At 39.2% G+C, this 15,793-nt stretch overlaps 1 protein-coding gene across 1 annotated transcript in view; it reads right to left on the minus strand.

Moving 5' to 3' along the window:
* Nucleotides 1–907: 907 nt before the first annotated feature.
* NEXMIF (neurite extension and migration factor) overlaps nucleotides 908–15,793 on the minus strand; it is a 205,103-nt gene continuing 190,217 nt past the window's right edge. Inside the window, exons 2-4 of the mRNA XM_086388991.1 lie at nucleotides 6,888–7,013; nucleotides 1,818–6,189; nucleotides 908–1,220 (exon numbers count right to left, since the gene is read on the minus strand). Of these exons, the coding sequence (XP_086245117.1) occupies nucleotides 1,127–1,220; nucleotides 1,818–6,189; nucleotides 6,888–6,966 (4,545 nt within the window). The 5' untranslated portion in view covers nucleotides 6,967–7,013 and the 3' untranslated portion in view covers nucleotides 908–1,126. The remainder of the gene's footprint in view (nucleotides 1,221–1,817; nucleotides 6,190–6,887; nucleotides 7,014–15,793) is intronic.

Below are 15,793 nucleotides of genomic sequence, written 5' to 3' on the forward strand. Positions count from 1 at the left end.
GAGATTTAAGTTTAGTGTGTGGCATCAGATACTCTAGTTATCCTCAAACTAAGTATATATGGCCCCAATTAGTTGTTACAAATTATTCAGTTTATCAAATATATGTATGTGATTCATAGGCATCAAACTGAGATACCTTAACATTTTCTTTAAATGACATTGGCATTGCAATATTAAACACTTAACACTAAAGCCATGATATGAGTGCATTTCTGACAAAACTGGAATAAAACATTTATGAAACTACTTAAAAGCAATCTATGTATTTCATTTATCGTAGTCTTGATTTTATAGCTATTTTATAATTTATCCCAGACTATTATAAAATATATAAAACTGAGATATAAAGTATCAGCAATATAACTTTGCACTTTAAATAATTTTCAGATACAGATTTTCCTTTTAGAAAACAAACTTTAAAGCAGCTGCTTTGTTTCCTTGTAAAAGTTTCTGTAAATGCATATACTTGGGTCCCTGATGGACTTAGCTGTTGTGACTTTCAGACTTTTCCAACACTTTAACCCTTAGACAATGGAACAAACAAACCTTTATTGTGCCTTATTTAATGGTCCATGTTTCCACACAGGACAGTAGAATTTTAATTTTAAAAATAAGGTATGTATTCTTATATTTTAAATTAATTAATGAGCTTTAAACTGTGGGGGTGAATATGTAAGATGAGGTAAGGAAATTTGGCACATTTCAAACAGTATCCTTTAAGTTTTGGTAAATTGTGTAACACAACATATTTTTCCACTGTGATCTACAGGTGCTATCCACATAAGTGGGGGTGGTTAATAGCAATAATCACTGGAATGTTTCTAGTAAATTAACAGGGACAAGTTCCCCAAATACTCACAACCAAATGTTGATATAGAAGTAAAAATATATACAATACAGTCACCTGTTTGTAGTTTGGCACAATGTTTTCCTTTATTTCCCCTTGGATAAATAGTGCATAAACTACTTGTGCAACTGTATGACTTCTAAAGTCTTTTACATAGAACATCAGATTAAAGTTTGCTTCTAAAGACTTATTCCCACACTTTAAAATTCTTTTCTTTAAGCACTTACATGTCAACATACATACCACAAGGCATATTTTGAAAGAAATAAAACACAAACATCAAATGTCTTTCTGGAAAATGAGAGTCTCTTCTTCAAACACAGGTAAAACCCAAAATGTTGTTTCTGCATTTAGGAGATTGTAGTCGGAATCCCTGCAGAAAAACCAAACAATTTATGCCATCTTAGTTAGATTTAGTGTATGTCCCACAAAGGGATCATACAATCTAAATTTGTTTACATCATACTAGATGCCGTATGATGCAGAAAAAGATACCAATAGCAGGGGGCACTAGAAAGCACTCCTAATTGCCTTATGATGAGATTTTGTTTTCCAAATTACGCTCTTTTTGTTTAAATCATCTTGGTTTTTTGGTCTATATAACTTTTAAATTCTGTTGGTCAAAATTTTTCTTACTGCAAAGCCCTTCCCTTCCCCAAATCATTCAAAAGCATATTTTAGTTGTATTTTCTCAGTAAGTAAAAATTAATGCTGACTAGCAGAAAAAGTAGCCTTGTCAAAATTTATCCCTAGTCAAGCCACAACAAAATTGCCCAATCTTTTTGGTGGCTTAGAGGTATAGGGATTTTCATGCACGTTTTTCTTTTTGTTTTAATTTGAAAAAGAAAGGAATGGGACAGTTTCTTTCATGCAAACTTCTGCTTTCAAGAGGGAAAAAATGAGGGACTGTGGGCTTAGCAGAGTAGGAAAGCTAAGGTGCATCATCTCAGCCATTTTGGTGCAGTATTACCTCAGTTTTTCGAAAGAAGCTGTCCCAGCCTCATCCTTGTGGACCTGTTCTCGCTCCATACGCTTTCCCTTACACTTCTCTTCTCTCAGGGCCTTGGAGCTGGTTTTGTGACGATATAACTTTTTGTGTGTTGGTACATTATTGCCTAAAGTGCTCAGGTTATTAAGCTTTTTATCAAAGAAGGCAGAGCGAGAGTCCTCATTATAACCAGACATGCTTGCACGACCAGGATCACCTATTGCTGCTTTCCCATTGCTTTTACTCACACCCTTGATAGACCTGTGATTCTTAGTGGCTCCTGGAGAGCCACTGTTGACCTTTTTCTTAGATTCCTGTGGTGTCCCAGCCAATATTTTGAGGGTTTTTAATTTTAGACTATTGGACTCAGGGGAGTAGAATATATTAGGGTCCCCATGGTGCTCCATGGGTTCCCAAAGGGGTTCTATGGAGGCCATCATGAACCTCTGCACATCTGCCATACCAGAGGCAATGTTGGACAAGATATATGAAGGCTCCTGAAATTCCCGTTGGTCATCATCCAAAAGGTTGTTGGTGCTGGTGCCCATGTTCATGTCATTCCAGCCTGGGCTGCTTTCCTTCCCCAAAGACCAGTCTCCAGAAAGCCCCTTCTGACTTGGCATCTTCATAGAGGCTACAGGGCCATGTTGGATACATTCAGCCAATGTCTTCCCTGTGGAGGATATGCTGTTGATTTGGCCTCCTCCACGACTGATGCCAATTTGCATTTTCTCTCCATTGATTGCAGCCATGAATTTCCCTTTCTTTGCTGACTTAGGGACCTGGCGGGAAGTTTTGCCAGGTGGTTTTTCCATCCCTTTGTTGTTGCTTTTGGGGGATTTTTTCCTGTTGTTTTTCTGAGAAGAGCTTTGGTTCATAGCCCCACTCTTGCTGGGTGAACTTTTCTTTCTTGATTTTGACACCTTGTTGCTGGTACTTATTTGACTAGATGGATCATTAAATGTTGATAAGCAAGGGGCTTTCTGGAGCAGGCTGACAGAATCCTCATCATTGAACATATGGAACTGAAACTGATGGTTATGTAAAGTAAATCCATCATCCACTTGAACCTGCTGTGAAAGGGTACTGCAGTCCCACTTGATTTTCTCCATATTGCCCAGTGTTCCTGGGACACCCTCTTGAAATCCTTTTAGTGTTCCTAGTGTCTTGATATTCTCACATCTGGTAATTTGAGGGGAAAGACTGGGAGTATCAGGTGGAGATATCTCTGAGAGGGAAGAGTGGCGGAATTTGTCAGGAGTGAAGTTGGAGATATCCAGGAGGTCAGTGGACTCCTTTAGTGGTGCTATCTCATCAATGCTCTGCTGTATCACCAGCTTGGGGCTGCAGTGGGCCAAGAAGTCATCAGCAATATCATCATCACCATCCTTTTCACAAGATTTCAAGCTTAAGGAGCAATAATTGCTTGAGTTGACAGAGAGTGGGGCAATGGAATCAAAGCTAAAGAGCCGCACATTGTCCATATTGACTGGACCCTGCTGGAAAGGAAAGCAGACCTCTCCATTATTAAAGTGACATAATTGGTAAGAGTCATCAGATGAGAGCTGGGTGTCTTGCACAGAGGTATATATGACCTTGTTGCAACTACTGCCACCACTATTGAGACAGATTGGACTGTATGTTGTAGCTGTGAGGCTATTTTCCATGGAGACTACTTGGGAGACTCCAAATTCACTGGACTGGGTTGGAGCTATCTCCCTTGAGACTTCAGCCATGAATTCCTGGGAGCCAGAAGTAGGTTTGTTGTGCCACACATCTCCATAGCTGCTTGATTCCATTTTGAAGTTTTGGGATGACTGAAGCAGCTCAGACTCAGAAGGTGAGGAAAGCACACAGTCCTGGGAGGGTTGGAGAGGTACAAATGATTTTTCTGTTTGAGTGAGCCTGTCTTCATTTTGCTCTGGAGAATGATGATTGAAGTATGAGATACCAGTATTATTTGACAAGTCAGAAGCATCTAACAATGTCTGTAGATACCCTCCAGGAATAACAGGTATATTGTTGGCAACATGAGCAGATGATAGAGGCATTTCAGAAGAGCAGCTGGTTGGTAGGAACGTAGAATTCTTAGCAACCTTTGTCTCATGAAATTCAGATAGATGAGAACTATTTGAGGTCCCAGCAATAGGTTCATTCTTTGAATTAGCCTTGGAGGATTGGTTTTCCAAAAGAGGGCTCATTTGAACAACTGGCTTGCTTTCTTGCCCAGCTTTGATTTTTTTGGATTTTAACCTGGCTTCACTTTTAAATTTGATTTTGTTAAGCACTTTCCTCTCTGGTGCCTTAAACTGACCATCTTGGGCTTTGACTTTCTCTGAGTCAGGACCTGTGATGTCATTTAAATGTGATCCATTTGCACAGCTGGAGGCAGCCAGAGGTGCTGACTTCAGTGTGCCTTTCAGGCCTCCATCTTCTTTACGATTATTAGCTTGCCTCTCATCATTGCAGAATGAAACCTGCTTACCACTTGCTGACGTTTCTATGGATGGAATTCTTTGAATCCTGTGCCTGTTGCCAAGTTTAGATTTTCGTTTGCGAGCAGGTGGCAGAAATGACATCTCAAAGCTACCTGGTTCAAAGCTTTGCTTTTGGCATAAGGATGTTTTGCTGGAGTCTGCATTGCTGTTTCTCTGCTTTTTCTTCTTCTGCCAGAAGCCCTTCAAGGGAGCCAGCTTGGCATATTTGTTGAGCTGATTTTCACTCAAATTAACTGTTGTTTCACTGGCATCCACTCTACCCAACTTCACCAGCATGTTTTTCTCACCTTTAAAACGGTTGATGATAATATATTTGATAATAACAGGGGGCTCCTTACGGGTTACTTTTCTTCTCTTTTTGGGACACCATTCATCATCATCTTCTTCTATAGAACCACCTGGCAGCCATTCCTTCCTCTCATTTACTTTTTCACCCTCTAATGAGTCAACATCATACAGATAATCTTCACTATACCTGACTTTTCTCTTGGCTCGTAGCCCATAGTTCTGCTGGGAGGAGGAGCTGCCAGAATTAGTGTCCCGAGCCATATAGCGGCTACAGTCCTTGATCTCCCCCATGGTATCAAATGAGACCTCAATGAAGGAACTACCATCACTGAAATTCCCTGATGCTTCCAAGGAATTGGCAAGATGGCCTTGCTTTAGATTCTTAAATTGCCCTACTTCAGTTCCACTGCATGGTTTATTTAAGGCAGATTTTTCATCATTATCCTTCCCATCTTTTTTCTCTGCACCTTTTTCTTCCTGGCCTTCTTCTTTGCCTTTCTTCTTGTCCAGGTTTTTATCTTCCTCCCCCCAGATAATGCTCACATCAGGGACCTTGAATTGGGAAAAATCGCTACTTTGCTTCAGGGCCCCAGTCTTAGACTCCCGCTTGGGGCAGGTAGTAAAGACACTGGGAAAAAAGTTGAACTGGGCATCTTCCTGCATCAAAAGGGTGGTCTTGTCTCGAACATTGTCCTGGAAGGACTCATATCGAATTTTCAGGGAGCAGACATCACTTCCCAGTGTTGACTCATCATCATCAAACATGTAGTTATCCACATCTTCTTCAGAGAACAGGTTGACAGATAGCTCATTCTTGGAACAGAGGTCAAGTAGTTCGATCTTACTCTCACTAATGAAAGTCTCAAAGTAACCCCAATCCTGATTGGAATTTGCCAGCAAAGCCTCTTCTGTATTGCACTTATCTAACAGTAATGCCTCATAATAACTTTTCTGACCTGGGTCCTCCAAGTCAATGTCAGGTTTCTCAGCTTCTCGCCTATCTCCTGCCCTTGATTTGTGCAAGGGGAAGCCTAGGAGCTGATCTGAGAGAAGCTGTTCTCCATATTTCATGTTTTCTCCAGCATTAATACACTGAATCCCTATATCAGAGACTGCACAGGTTTCATAATCCCTGTTTAGATCACTGACTTTTAGACTGATCCCTGGCTCAGGATCTACTGAATCCTTGGATTCCATGAAGCAGCCCAAGCAAGTCCGGCTTGGCTGCATGAGGCAGTCCCCATTCAGAGCTGACATGCCTGCAGGCTCCATTATGGCAAATGGAGCTTTCTCACACTCATTGGGCAATGACCATGTGTTCAGGCCCTTTGCAACACCAGATGTAAGGGAGATGGCATTCACAGAAGCACTATTAGCAGCATGCTCAGGTGCTTCAATCAGGCCCAAAGGAGAGGGAGGGCTCTGCATACAGGGCTTCTTAGAGGGCAGAGGCAGGAGACCTCTGGGGTACATCAGGTTCTCTTTTTGAGCCACTGGTATAGACTGGATTGGTGCAGCAGCTTCTAGAGCTGCAAATGACTTCATTGCCACATCCTGGTCCTCTGAATCTAGAGAAAAGGGGGGAAATGACAGAAATAAAGTTAAAGATCTTAGACCAGACTCATTAACTCTTCCCCTTGATCAGTTTCTGGTACTTGATCTTAATGTATAAAAGGTAAGCTTCAGCTTCTCTAACTTTAGAACTAGAAACTACAAAGTTAAAGAATGACCCTGATTTTGTACTGAACATTTATGAGAGTGAAAAGTAATTACTTCTTTACATTCAGCTTTTTCTTCAGACACACACAACACTCTCCTCAGAAATGAGGGGAAAATGGATTGCTTGATCAACTGGAAAGTCAAAGCTTTCAGGGTGGGAAAATGCTCAGATGGTATATATTCATGATTTTTAAATTCTCTAAGGCATATTCCTATCCTTCAGACTTACCTCTGTTTTGGAAGCTTCTACGGAATCTAGACATTTCAAACTTCACATCAAAGCAGATTTCTAATTCACTACAAATTTAGGGGAACCTAAGTATTCATTTGATAGAGATGATTTCAGAGAGCAAAGGGGTTGGATTAGATACCTCCTTGAGACGCTTCTAGTCTAGTTACAGATTTGGTGGGATAAAGTTTAGGATTAACACCTATCTCAGAGGTATCCTAGACTTAACTTGCCCCTGCTCTGTGGATACTGAAAATCTATAGCAATAACAAAGTACTATTGGGAGAGCTAATGCATACTATAATTAAATTCCCTTACCATTTTCCTTGACCCCATTAATCATAGTGTTTTCTCCGTTGGTTGAGGCAACAATAGCCTTATCTTGTTGGTTATCCATGAATGGGACCTCTTATTGTTTCATTCCAAGTCCAAATGCTGTCCAACCTGCACATTTCAAATACATAATAATATCAGTCACTAAATTTTTTCTCTGTTTTAAGGTTATTTCAGCTAGAGAGGTCTTAAAAGCTTTACTGGAATTTACCTGTTTCCAGACTGGCTTCATAGGCACTATTGTTTTGTTTCATAGCTTATACATACCATATAAGTCAGTTTGGAAATTCACACTTCATTCATACATTCTAGACCCTTCTATCCCCTCTTGGCTACCATACTATTAAAACAGAAGTCTGAGGAAGCAGGCAAACTTACATCTTCTTTCAGATAGTAACACATTTAACCACTTCCAACCCCTAGCCAAAACAAGGCTACAAAAATGTTTCCACAGATTACTGACCTATACTTATATCCCCTTTCAAGTAATGAAATAAAGAACAGCTGCTTCAGACAAATATTACTAGCAAAAATTAATGTATCATGAAATATATACAGGAGCAATGCACTTAATTATCAAGAATTATCTAATCTTGTCAGATACAACAAGAATACTGGAACAAGTATACTCCAACAAGAATCATGGAACATATAAGTGCCACTGTAACTTTACTCTGGGATGCTGTTCTCCTGAGAACATAAATTTCTCCTCAGAAAAAATCTGACCAAGCACCCAGGATTCATTGCTCTGAATTAAATGCAAAAAAAAGTGTTGAGAATAGAGATAATATGCTTTGGCAAAAGAAGAGGTGGAGACTGGTATGGGAGTTTGATAAGTTGGGAAGGGGAGAGGAAGGGAGCACTAGGTGCTAGGCTGGATACAGTTACAGAAGTTCTCTCATTTTGTACTTATAATCACCTTGTAATTTTGGCTCTACTAGGTTCTTATTTGTTTTCTTTTTCTGGGCCATGCCACACAGCTTCTGGGATCTCAGTTTCCCCACTAGGGATTGAATCTGGACCATGGCAGTGAAAGCACTGAATCCTAAGCTCTAGACCACCAGGGAGGTCCCTTATTCCCTTAATTTTTTTCAAAAGGGCAAACTGAGTATCATAGATACTGGCTTAGATACTAATAGAGATACTATCATAGATATTAACAATGATTATCAATTATTTGGGCCTTTTTTCCCCCTACAGAATCAGAAGGCTAAACCCCGAGCAGAAAATCCTTTAGTCCGTTCCTATGACTTTTTAGATCTCAGCTCTAAATGACACAACTTAAGGCCATGTATTTTCGCACATTTTAATTTATACCTTGGCTGTTTATAAAAAAAGATTTGGGAGAAGGATTATAATTTTTTATGCCTGCAATACAAACATCTCTGCACTTGTTTAACTCTTCCCTGTTGATCAGCATTTTAGGATAACAAATTTTATGGGGTGATTAAAATCTATTTTGAGCTGAAATTGATTAGCACGTTTGGAATAATGTACAAGCTGCTTTGCTGATCATGGTAAATCATGCAGTGTAATGGCACTGATATAACATTAGCATGGAGACAGGTATTTTGAAGCAAGAAAATGATCAGTTAAAGTGGAAAAGCAACCTCTCCTACTTGACCTTCCCTCAGTTGGGTCTGAAGAAGGCTCACAGATCTTGTCCTAGTAGATTGCTATGCTCTTCCCCAAAGGCCTTTAGGGCTCAGGTCTCAGAGTCTAGATGACCCATGCCTATGATTGTGTTGGGAGCTGTCCTTGGCCTTTCCCAACTGGGAAAAAATAAGGCAAGAAAGTAATTCATGTTTCTGCCTATGGATCTGGGACAATATAGCCTTTCGGATGAGTAGTGCTAATCTCTGGGATACCAGTTTAAATTAATTCAACAAATTTACTATGTACTACCTATGGTCATGGTGGTGTACCAGAAACTGCAGTGGAAAAGGTAGTTTACTGAGACCAGATCCTTGCTCTCAAGGTGCTCAGAATTTATTGGAGAAAACAAGTCATAGACAAATACTAATAAATATATTTTATTCACTGAAATAGAGGGAAAAAGTTTCTATAGGAGTTCAAAATAGAGAGAAATTATTCCACTTCTAGAAAGGAGGTAAACCAGTGAAGGATTCACTAATAGCAGCATTTGATTTGGACCTTGAAGGATGCTGTTCCACGGAGTAGGAATGGGGAATAATAGAGGAGAGAAAGGCATTCTAGGCTTCAGGAACTTCATGAGTTGCCATGAGTCTCTCCCTACTCCAGTCAGCCTAAACAACTGCAACAGAATCATAGGCCTGACACTTTCCTTGCATATAACACCCTTTTCCTTATTTTTTCCATTGTTCTTTTTTTAAAAATTAATGTATTTTAAATGAAACAAAGATGAATATTTTTATAATAAAAGGTACAATTCACCAAGAAGATAGACATCATAAATCATTAACAGCAAAGAAACCTTAACAACAAAGAAACAAAGATACAAAAGCAAAAATCAGAAGAAAAAAAAGTGAAAAGAAAAAAACATATAATCATAGTGAGACATATTAACATTGCTCAGAGACTATTTTACCAAGTGCAGAAAAAACAAGAATAGAAGCATCTTGAATGATGTCATTAATAATCTAAATATACTAGATTTACATTTAATTAATTTATATTAATCATATACTACACAAATATATTCAAAATTTTGTTATTTCATAAGTTGTTATTAGATGTCCATAGGACATTTAGAAAAACTGGTAAAAAGATAAACATGACTAAATTTCAAAAAATATAATTCTTTTTTATGTGTGATTCAGTTTTATATATAAGCACATATATTATTTTTGAAATTATTTTCTGTTATAGGTTATTATAAGACATTGACTATGGTTCCCTGTGCTATATAGTAAACCTCTGTTGCTTGTTGCATATCTATTTTTAAAAAATTAGGAGATTCCTTAAAAAACTGGAAATAGAACTGCCTTATGATCCAGCAATCCCACTGCTGGGCATACACACTGAGGAAACCAGAAGGGAAAGAGACACGTGTACCCCAATGTTCATCGCAGCACTGTTTATAATAGCCAAGACATGGAAGCAACCTAGATGCCCATCAGCAGATGAATGGATAAGAAAGCTATGGTACATATACACGATGGAGTATTACTCAGCCATTAAAAAGAATACATTTGAATCAGTTCTAATGAGGTGGATGAAACTGGAGCCTATTATACAGAGTGAAGTAAGCCAGAAGGAAAAACATAAATACAGTATACTAACGCATATATATGGAATTTAGAAAGATGGTAACAATAACCCGGTGTACGAGACAGCAAAAGAGACACTGATGTATAGAACAGTCTTATGGACTCTGTGGGAGAGGGAGAGGGTGGGAAGATTCGGGAGAATGGCAATGAAACATGTAAAATATCATGTAGGAAACGAGATGCCAGTCCAGGTTCAATGCACGATGCTGGATGCTTGGGGCTGGTGCACTGGGACGGCCCTGAGGGATGGTATGGGGAGGGAGGAGGGAGGAGGGTTTGGGATGGGGAACACATGTATACCTGTGGCGGATTCATTTTGATATTTGGCAAAACTAATACAATTATGTAAAGTTTAAAAATAAAATAAAATTAGAAAAAAAAATAATAAAATAAATAAATAAAAAAAGAAAGTTAAAAAAAATTAGAAATATAGCATTCTATTTATACTAAGTCAAATAAGTGGAATCAAAATGTCATAATTTTTTAGGCAAAAATTCATAAGTTTACATATATATTCATAAGTTATACATATATATATATGTATACAAAAGCCTTTCTACTATGATTGATAAAGGCTTGAGAAAGCACATCAAAGAAAAAAAGAAGAGATGGAGAAATTGGAAAACATAAACTAAATGAAATGGGAGCACTGACTATGAAATATAAAAATGAAACAAACTAGATAAAGGTAAAAGATCCTCATATACTCCAGTTGTTTTTAAACATGGCTGCTCCATAGAAACATATCTGGAGCTCTGGTAAAAAAAAAAATACCTGGGCATTTGTATTTTTCAAAAAATTCCAAGATAATTCTGATATGCATCTGGATTTTAAACAGTGATTACAGATGTTTCTATTAAGTGTTTGTTTTGGTGATATAGAATTCTATAATTTTTCTGTTGATCAATCATGATACAATGGTATTAAGTGAGTAATACTTACATAATCACAATAGTAAAAGATATTTATCAGTTTTCACAATCAATAGTCAGACAAAAAATAAAAGATGATTACAATTACAAGCCATAATGGGAACATGATTAACCTAACAATATAAAATAATTACACACAATTTGGGGGGTCAAGCAGAGTAATGTAGTAAGTGGAAGTGCGTACATGCACATGTTTTCATCTGCTCAGTCAATCTATGTCTTTTGGTTGGTGCATTTAATACATTTACAGTTAAGGTAATAATCGATATGTATGATCCTATTCCCCTGGAGAAGGGAATGGCAACCCACTCCAGTATTCTTGCCTGGAGAATTCCACGGACAGAGGAGCTGGGCAGGCTAAAGTCCATTGGGGTAGCAAAGACTCAGATATGACTGAGTGACTAACACTTTCACTTTCACTTTCATGATCCTATTAACATTGTTTTGGGTTTATTTTCTGTAGGTAGGGCTTTTCCTTCTCTTGTTTTCTGCCTAGAGAAGTTCCTTTAGCACTTGTTGTAAAGCTGGTTGGGTAGTGCTGAATTCTCTTAACTTTTGCTTGTCTGGAAAGCTTTTTATTTCTCCATCAAATCTGAAGGAGAGTCTTCCTGGGTAGAATATTCTTGGTTGTAGGTTCTTCCCTTTCATTACTTTAAATATATCATGCCATCCCCTCCTGGATTGTAGAGTTTCTGTTGAGAAATCAACTGATAGCCTGATGGGAGTTCCCTTGTATATTGTCATTTTCCCCTTGTTGCTTTTAATACTTTATCTCTGTCTTTAATTTTTGTCAATTTGATTGTGTCTTTGTGTGTTCCTCCTTGGGTTTATCCTGCCTGGGACTATCTGTGCTTCCTGGACTTGGTTGGTTATTTCCTTTCCCATGTTAGGGAAGTTTCAGCTATGACCTCTTCAAGTATTTTCTCAGGTCCTTTCTCTCTCTCTTCTCCTTCTGGGTCCCAAATAATGTGAATGTTGGTGTGTTTAATGTTGTCCCAGAGGTCTCTTAGGCTCTCTTCATTTCTTTTCATACTTTTTTCTATGTTCTGTTCTGTGGCAGTTATTTCCAACATTTCTGTCCTCCAGGTCATTTATCCGTACTTCTGCTTCAGTTATTCTGCTATGGATTCCTTCTAGTGTATTATTCATTTATTTGTTTGTTATTTAGTTCTTCTAGGTCTTTGGTAAACATTTCTTGTATCTTCTCAATCTTTGCCTCCATTCTTTTTCTGAGATCCTGAATCATCTTCACTATCATTATCTTGAATTCTTTTTCTGGAAGGTTGCCTATCTCCACTTCTTTAGTTGTTTTTCTGGGGTTTATCTTGTCCCTTCCTCTGGGACATAATTTTCTGCTTTTTCATGCAGATTAACGTTCTGTAATGTGCCTTTGTTTTAGTCGCTGCTGGATTTTGGTTCTTCTTGCTTCTTCTGCCTGCCCTCTGATGGAGGAGGCTAAAATGCTTGTGTAAGCTTCTTGATGGGAGGGGCTACTGGTGGGAAAAACTGGGTCTTGCTCTGGTGGGTAGGGCCCTGCTCAGTTCAGTTCAGTTCAGTCACTCAGTCATGTCCAACTCTTTGTAACCCCATGGACTGCAGCATGCCAGGCTCCTCTGTTCATCACCAACTCCTGGAGCTTACTCAAACTCATGTCCATCAAATCGGTGATGCCTTTCAACCACCTCATCCTCTGTTGTCCCCTTCTCCTCCTGCCTTCAATCTTTCCCAGCAACAGGGTCTTTTCCAATGAGTCAGTTCTTCGCATCAGATGGCCAAAGTGCTGGAGTTTCAGCTTCAGCATCAGTCCCTCCAATGAACACCCAGGACTGATCTCCTTTAGGATGGGCTGGTTGGATCTCCTTGCAGTCCAAGGGACTCTCAAGAGTCTTCTCCAATACCACAGTTCAAAATCATTAATATTTTGGTGCTCAGCTTTCTTTATAGTCCAACTCTCACATCCATACATTACTACTGGAAAAACCATAGTTTTGAATAGATGGACTTTTGTTGGCAAAGTAATGTCTCTGCTTTTTAATATGCTATCTAGGTTGGTCATAGCTTTTTTCCAAGGAGCAAGCGTCTTTTAATTTCATGACTGCAGTCACCATATGCAGTGATTCTGGAACCCCCAAAATAAAGTTTGTCACTGTTTCCATCATTTCCCCATTTATTTGTCATGAAGTGATGGGACTGGATGCCATGATCTTAATTTTCTGAATGGTGAGTTTTAAGCCGACATTTTCACTCTCCTCTTTCACTTTCATCAAGAGGCTCTTCAGTTCTTCTTCACTTTCTGCCATAAGGGTGATGTCACCTGCATATTTGAGATTATTGATATTTCTCCCAGAAATCTTGATGCCAGCTTGTGCTTCATCCAGCCTGACATTTTGTATGATGTCCTCTGCATATAAGTTAAATAAGCAGGGTGACATTATACAGCATTGACCTACTCCTTTCCCGATTTGGAACGAGTATGTTGTTCCATGTACAGTTCTAGTTGCTTCTTTACCTGCATACAGCTTTCCCAGGAGGCAGGTCAGGTGGTCTGGTATTCCCATCTTTTTAAGAATTTTCCATAGTTTGTTGTGATCCACACAATCAAAGGCTTTGGCATAGTCAATAAAGCAGAAATAGATGTTTTTCTGGAATTCTAGTGCTTTTTTGATGATTCAGTGTATGTTGGCAATTTTATCTCTGGTTCCTCTGCCTTTTATAAATCCAGCTTGAACATCTGGAAGTTCACAGTTCACATACTGTTGAAGTCTGTCTTGGAGAATTTGGAGCATTACTTTACTAGCGTGTGAGATGAGTGCAATTGTGTGGTAGTTTGAGCATTCTTTGGCATTGCCTTTCTTTGGGATTGGAATGAAAATGGACTTTTTTCAGTCCTGTGGCCACTGCTGAGTTTTCCAAATTTGCTGGCATATTGAGTGCAGCACTTTGACAGCATCATCTTTTAGGATTTGAAATAGCTCAACTGGAATTCCATCACCTCCACTAGCTTTGTTCGTAGTGATGTTTCCTAAGGCCCACTTGACTTCACATTCCAGGATGTCTGGCTCTAGTTGAGTGATTACACCATCATTGTTATCTGGATCTTTAAGATCTTTTTTGTATAGTTCTTCTGTGTATTATTGCCACTTCTTCTTAATATCTTGTGCTTTTGTTAGGTCTGTACCATTTCTGTCCTTAATTGTGGCCATCTTTGCATGAAATGTTCTCTTGGTATCTCTAATTTTCTTGAAGAGATCTCTAGTCTTTCCCATTCTGTTGTTTTCCTCTGTTTCTTTGCATTGATTGCTGAGGAAGGCTTATTATCTCCCCTTTCTATTCTTTGGAACTCTGCATTCAAATGGGCATATCTTTCCTTTTCTCCTTTGCCTTTAGCTTCTCTTCTTTTCACAGCTATTTGTAAGGCCTCCTCAGACAGCCATTTTGCCTTTTGGCATTTCTTTTTCTTGGGGATGGTCTTGATCACTGCCTCCTGTACAATGTCATGAACCTCTGTCCATAGTTCTTTAGGCACACTGTCTATCAGATCTAATCCCTTGAATCTGTTTGTCACTTCCACTGTATAATTGTAAGGGATTTGATTTAAGTCATACCTGAATGGTCATGTGGTTTTCCCTACTTTCTTCAATTTCAGTCTGAATTTGGCAATAAGGAATTGATGATCTGAGTCACAGTCAGTTCCCAGTCTTGTTTTTGCTGACTGTATAGAGCTTCTCCATCTTTGGCTGCAAAGAATATAATCAATCTGATTTTGGTATTGACCATCTGGTGATGTACATGTGTAGAGTCTTCTCTTGTGTTGTCTTCTCTTGTCTATGTGCTCTATGGTTGGGTCAGTGGTGACCTCCAAGAAGGTTTACCCCAAAGGGGATCTTTCCAGACAGTTACTGCGAGTCCTGCCCAATCCCTGTGGTGAGCCCCTGCCAACCCATGCCTCCACAGGAGACCCTCTAACACTAGCAGGTAGTTCTGGTTTGGTTTCAGTGGATTCACTGTTCTTTTCCTCTGAGTCTTGGTGTGTGCAAGGATTTATTTGTGCCCTCCAAGACTGGAGTCTCTGTTTCCCCCTGTCCTGTGGAAGTCCTATAATCAAATTCCCCTGGCCTTCAAGGTCAGATTCTCTGGGGATTCCCAGTCCATTTGTTGGGTCTCCAGGGTGGGGAGCCTGATGTAGGGCTCTGAACCTTCACAACAGTGGGAGAACTTTTTTGGTATTATTGTTCTCCAGTTTGTGGATGACCCACCCAGTGGGTATGGGATTTGATTTTATTGTAATTGTGCCCCTCCTACCTTCTTTCTGCAGCTTCGTCTTTGTCTTTGGATGTGGCGTATCTTTTTTTTCTTTTTTTTTTGGTAGGTTCAAGCAGTCTCCTGCTGGTGGTTGTTCAACAGCTAGTTGTGATTTTGGTGCTCTTGCAGGAGGAGATGAGTGCACATCCTTTTACTCCACCATCTTGAACTGGAAGCCTCTTTTTAAATTATTAATTAATGTATTTTAATTGGAAGATAATTACTTTAAAAGATTGTGATGGTTTTTTTTTTTTTGCCATACATCAACATTAATTGGCCATAGGTATACATGTATACCCGCGCCCTGAAGCCCCCTCCCACCCCCCTCCCCACCCTATCCCTCTAGGTTTTCCCAGAGTACCAATGCCCTGCTTCATGCCCCGAACTTGCACTGGTCATCTATTTC

This window comes from Bos grunniens, chromosome X (genome assembly GCF_055505025.1).
Source record: "Bos grunniens cultivar Pamir isolate PY7600 chromosome X, Bosgru_T2T1.0, whole genome shotgun sequence".
Lineage (NCBI taxonomy): Eukaryota > Metazoa > Chordata > Mammalia > Artiodactyla > Bovidae > Bos > Bos grunniens.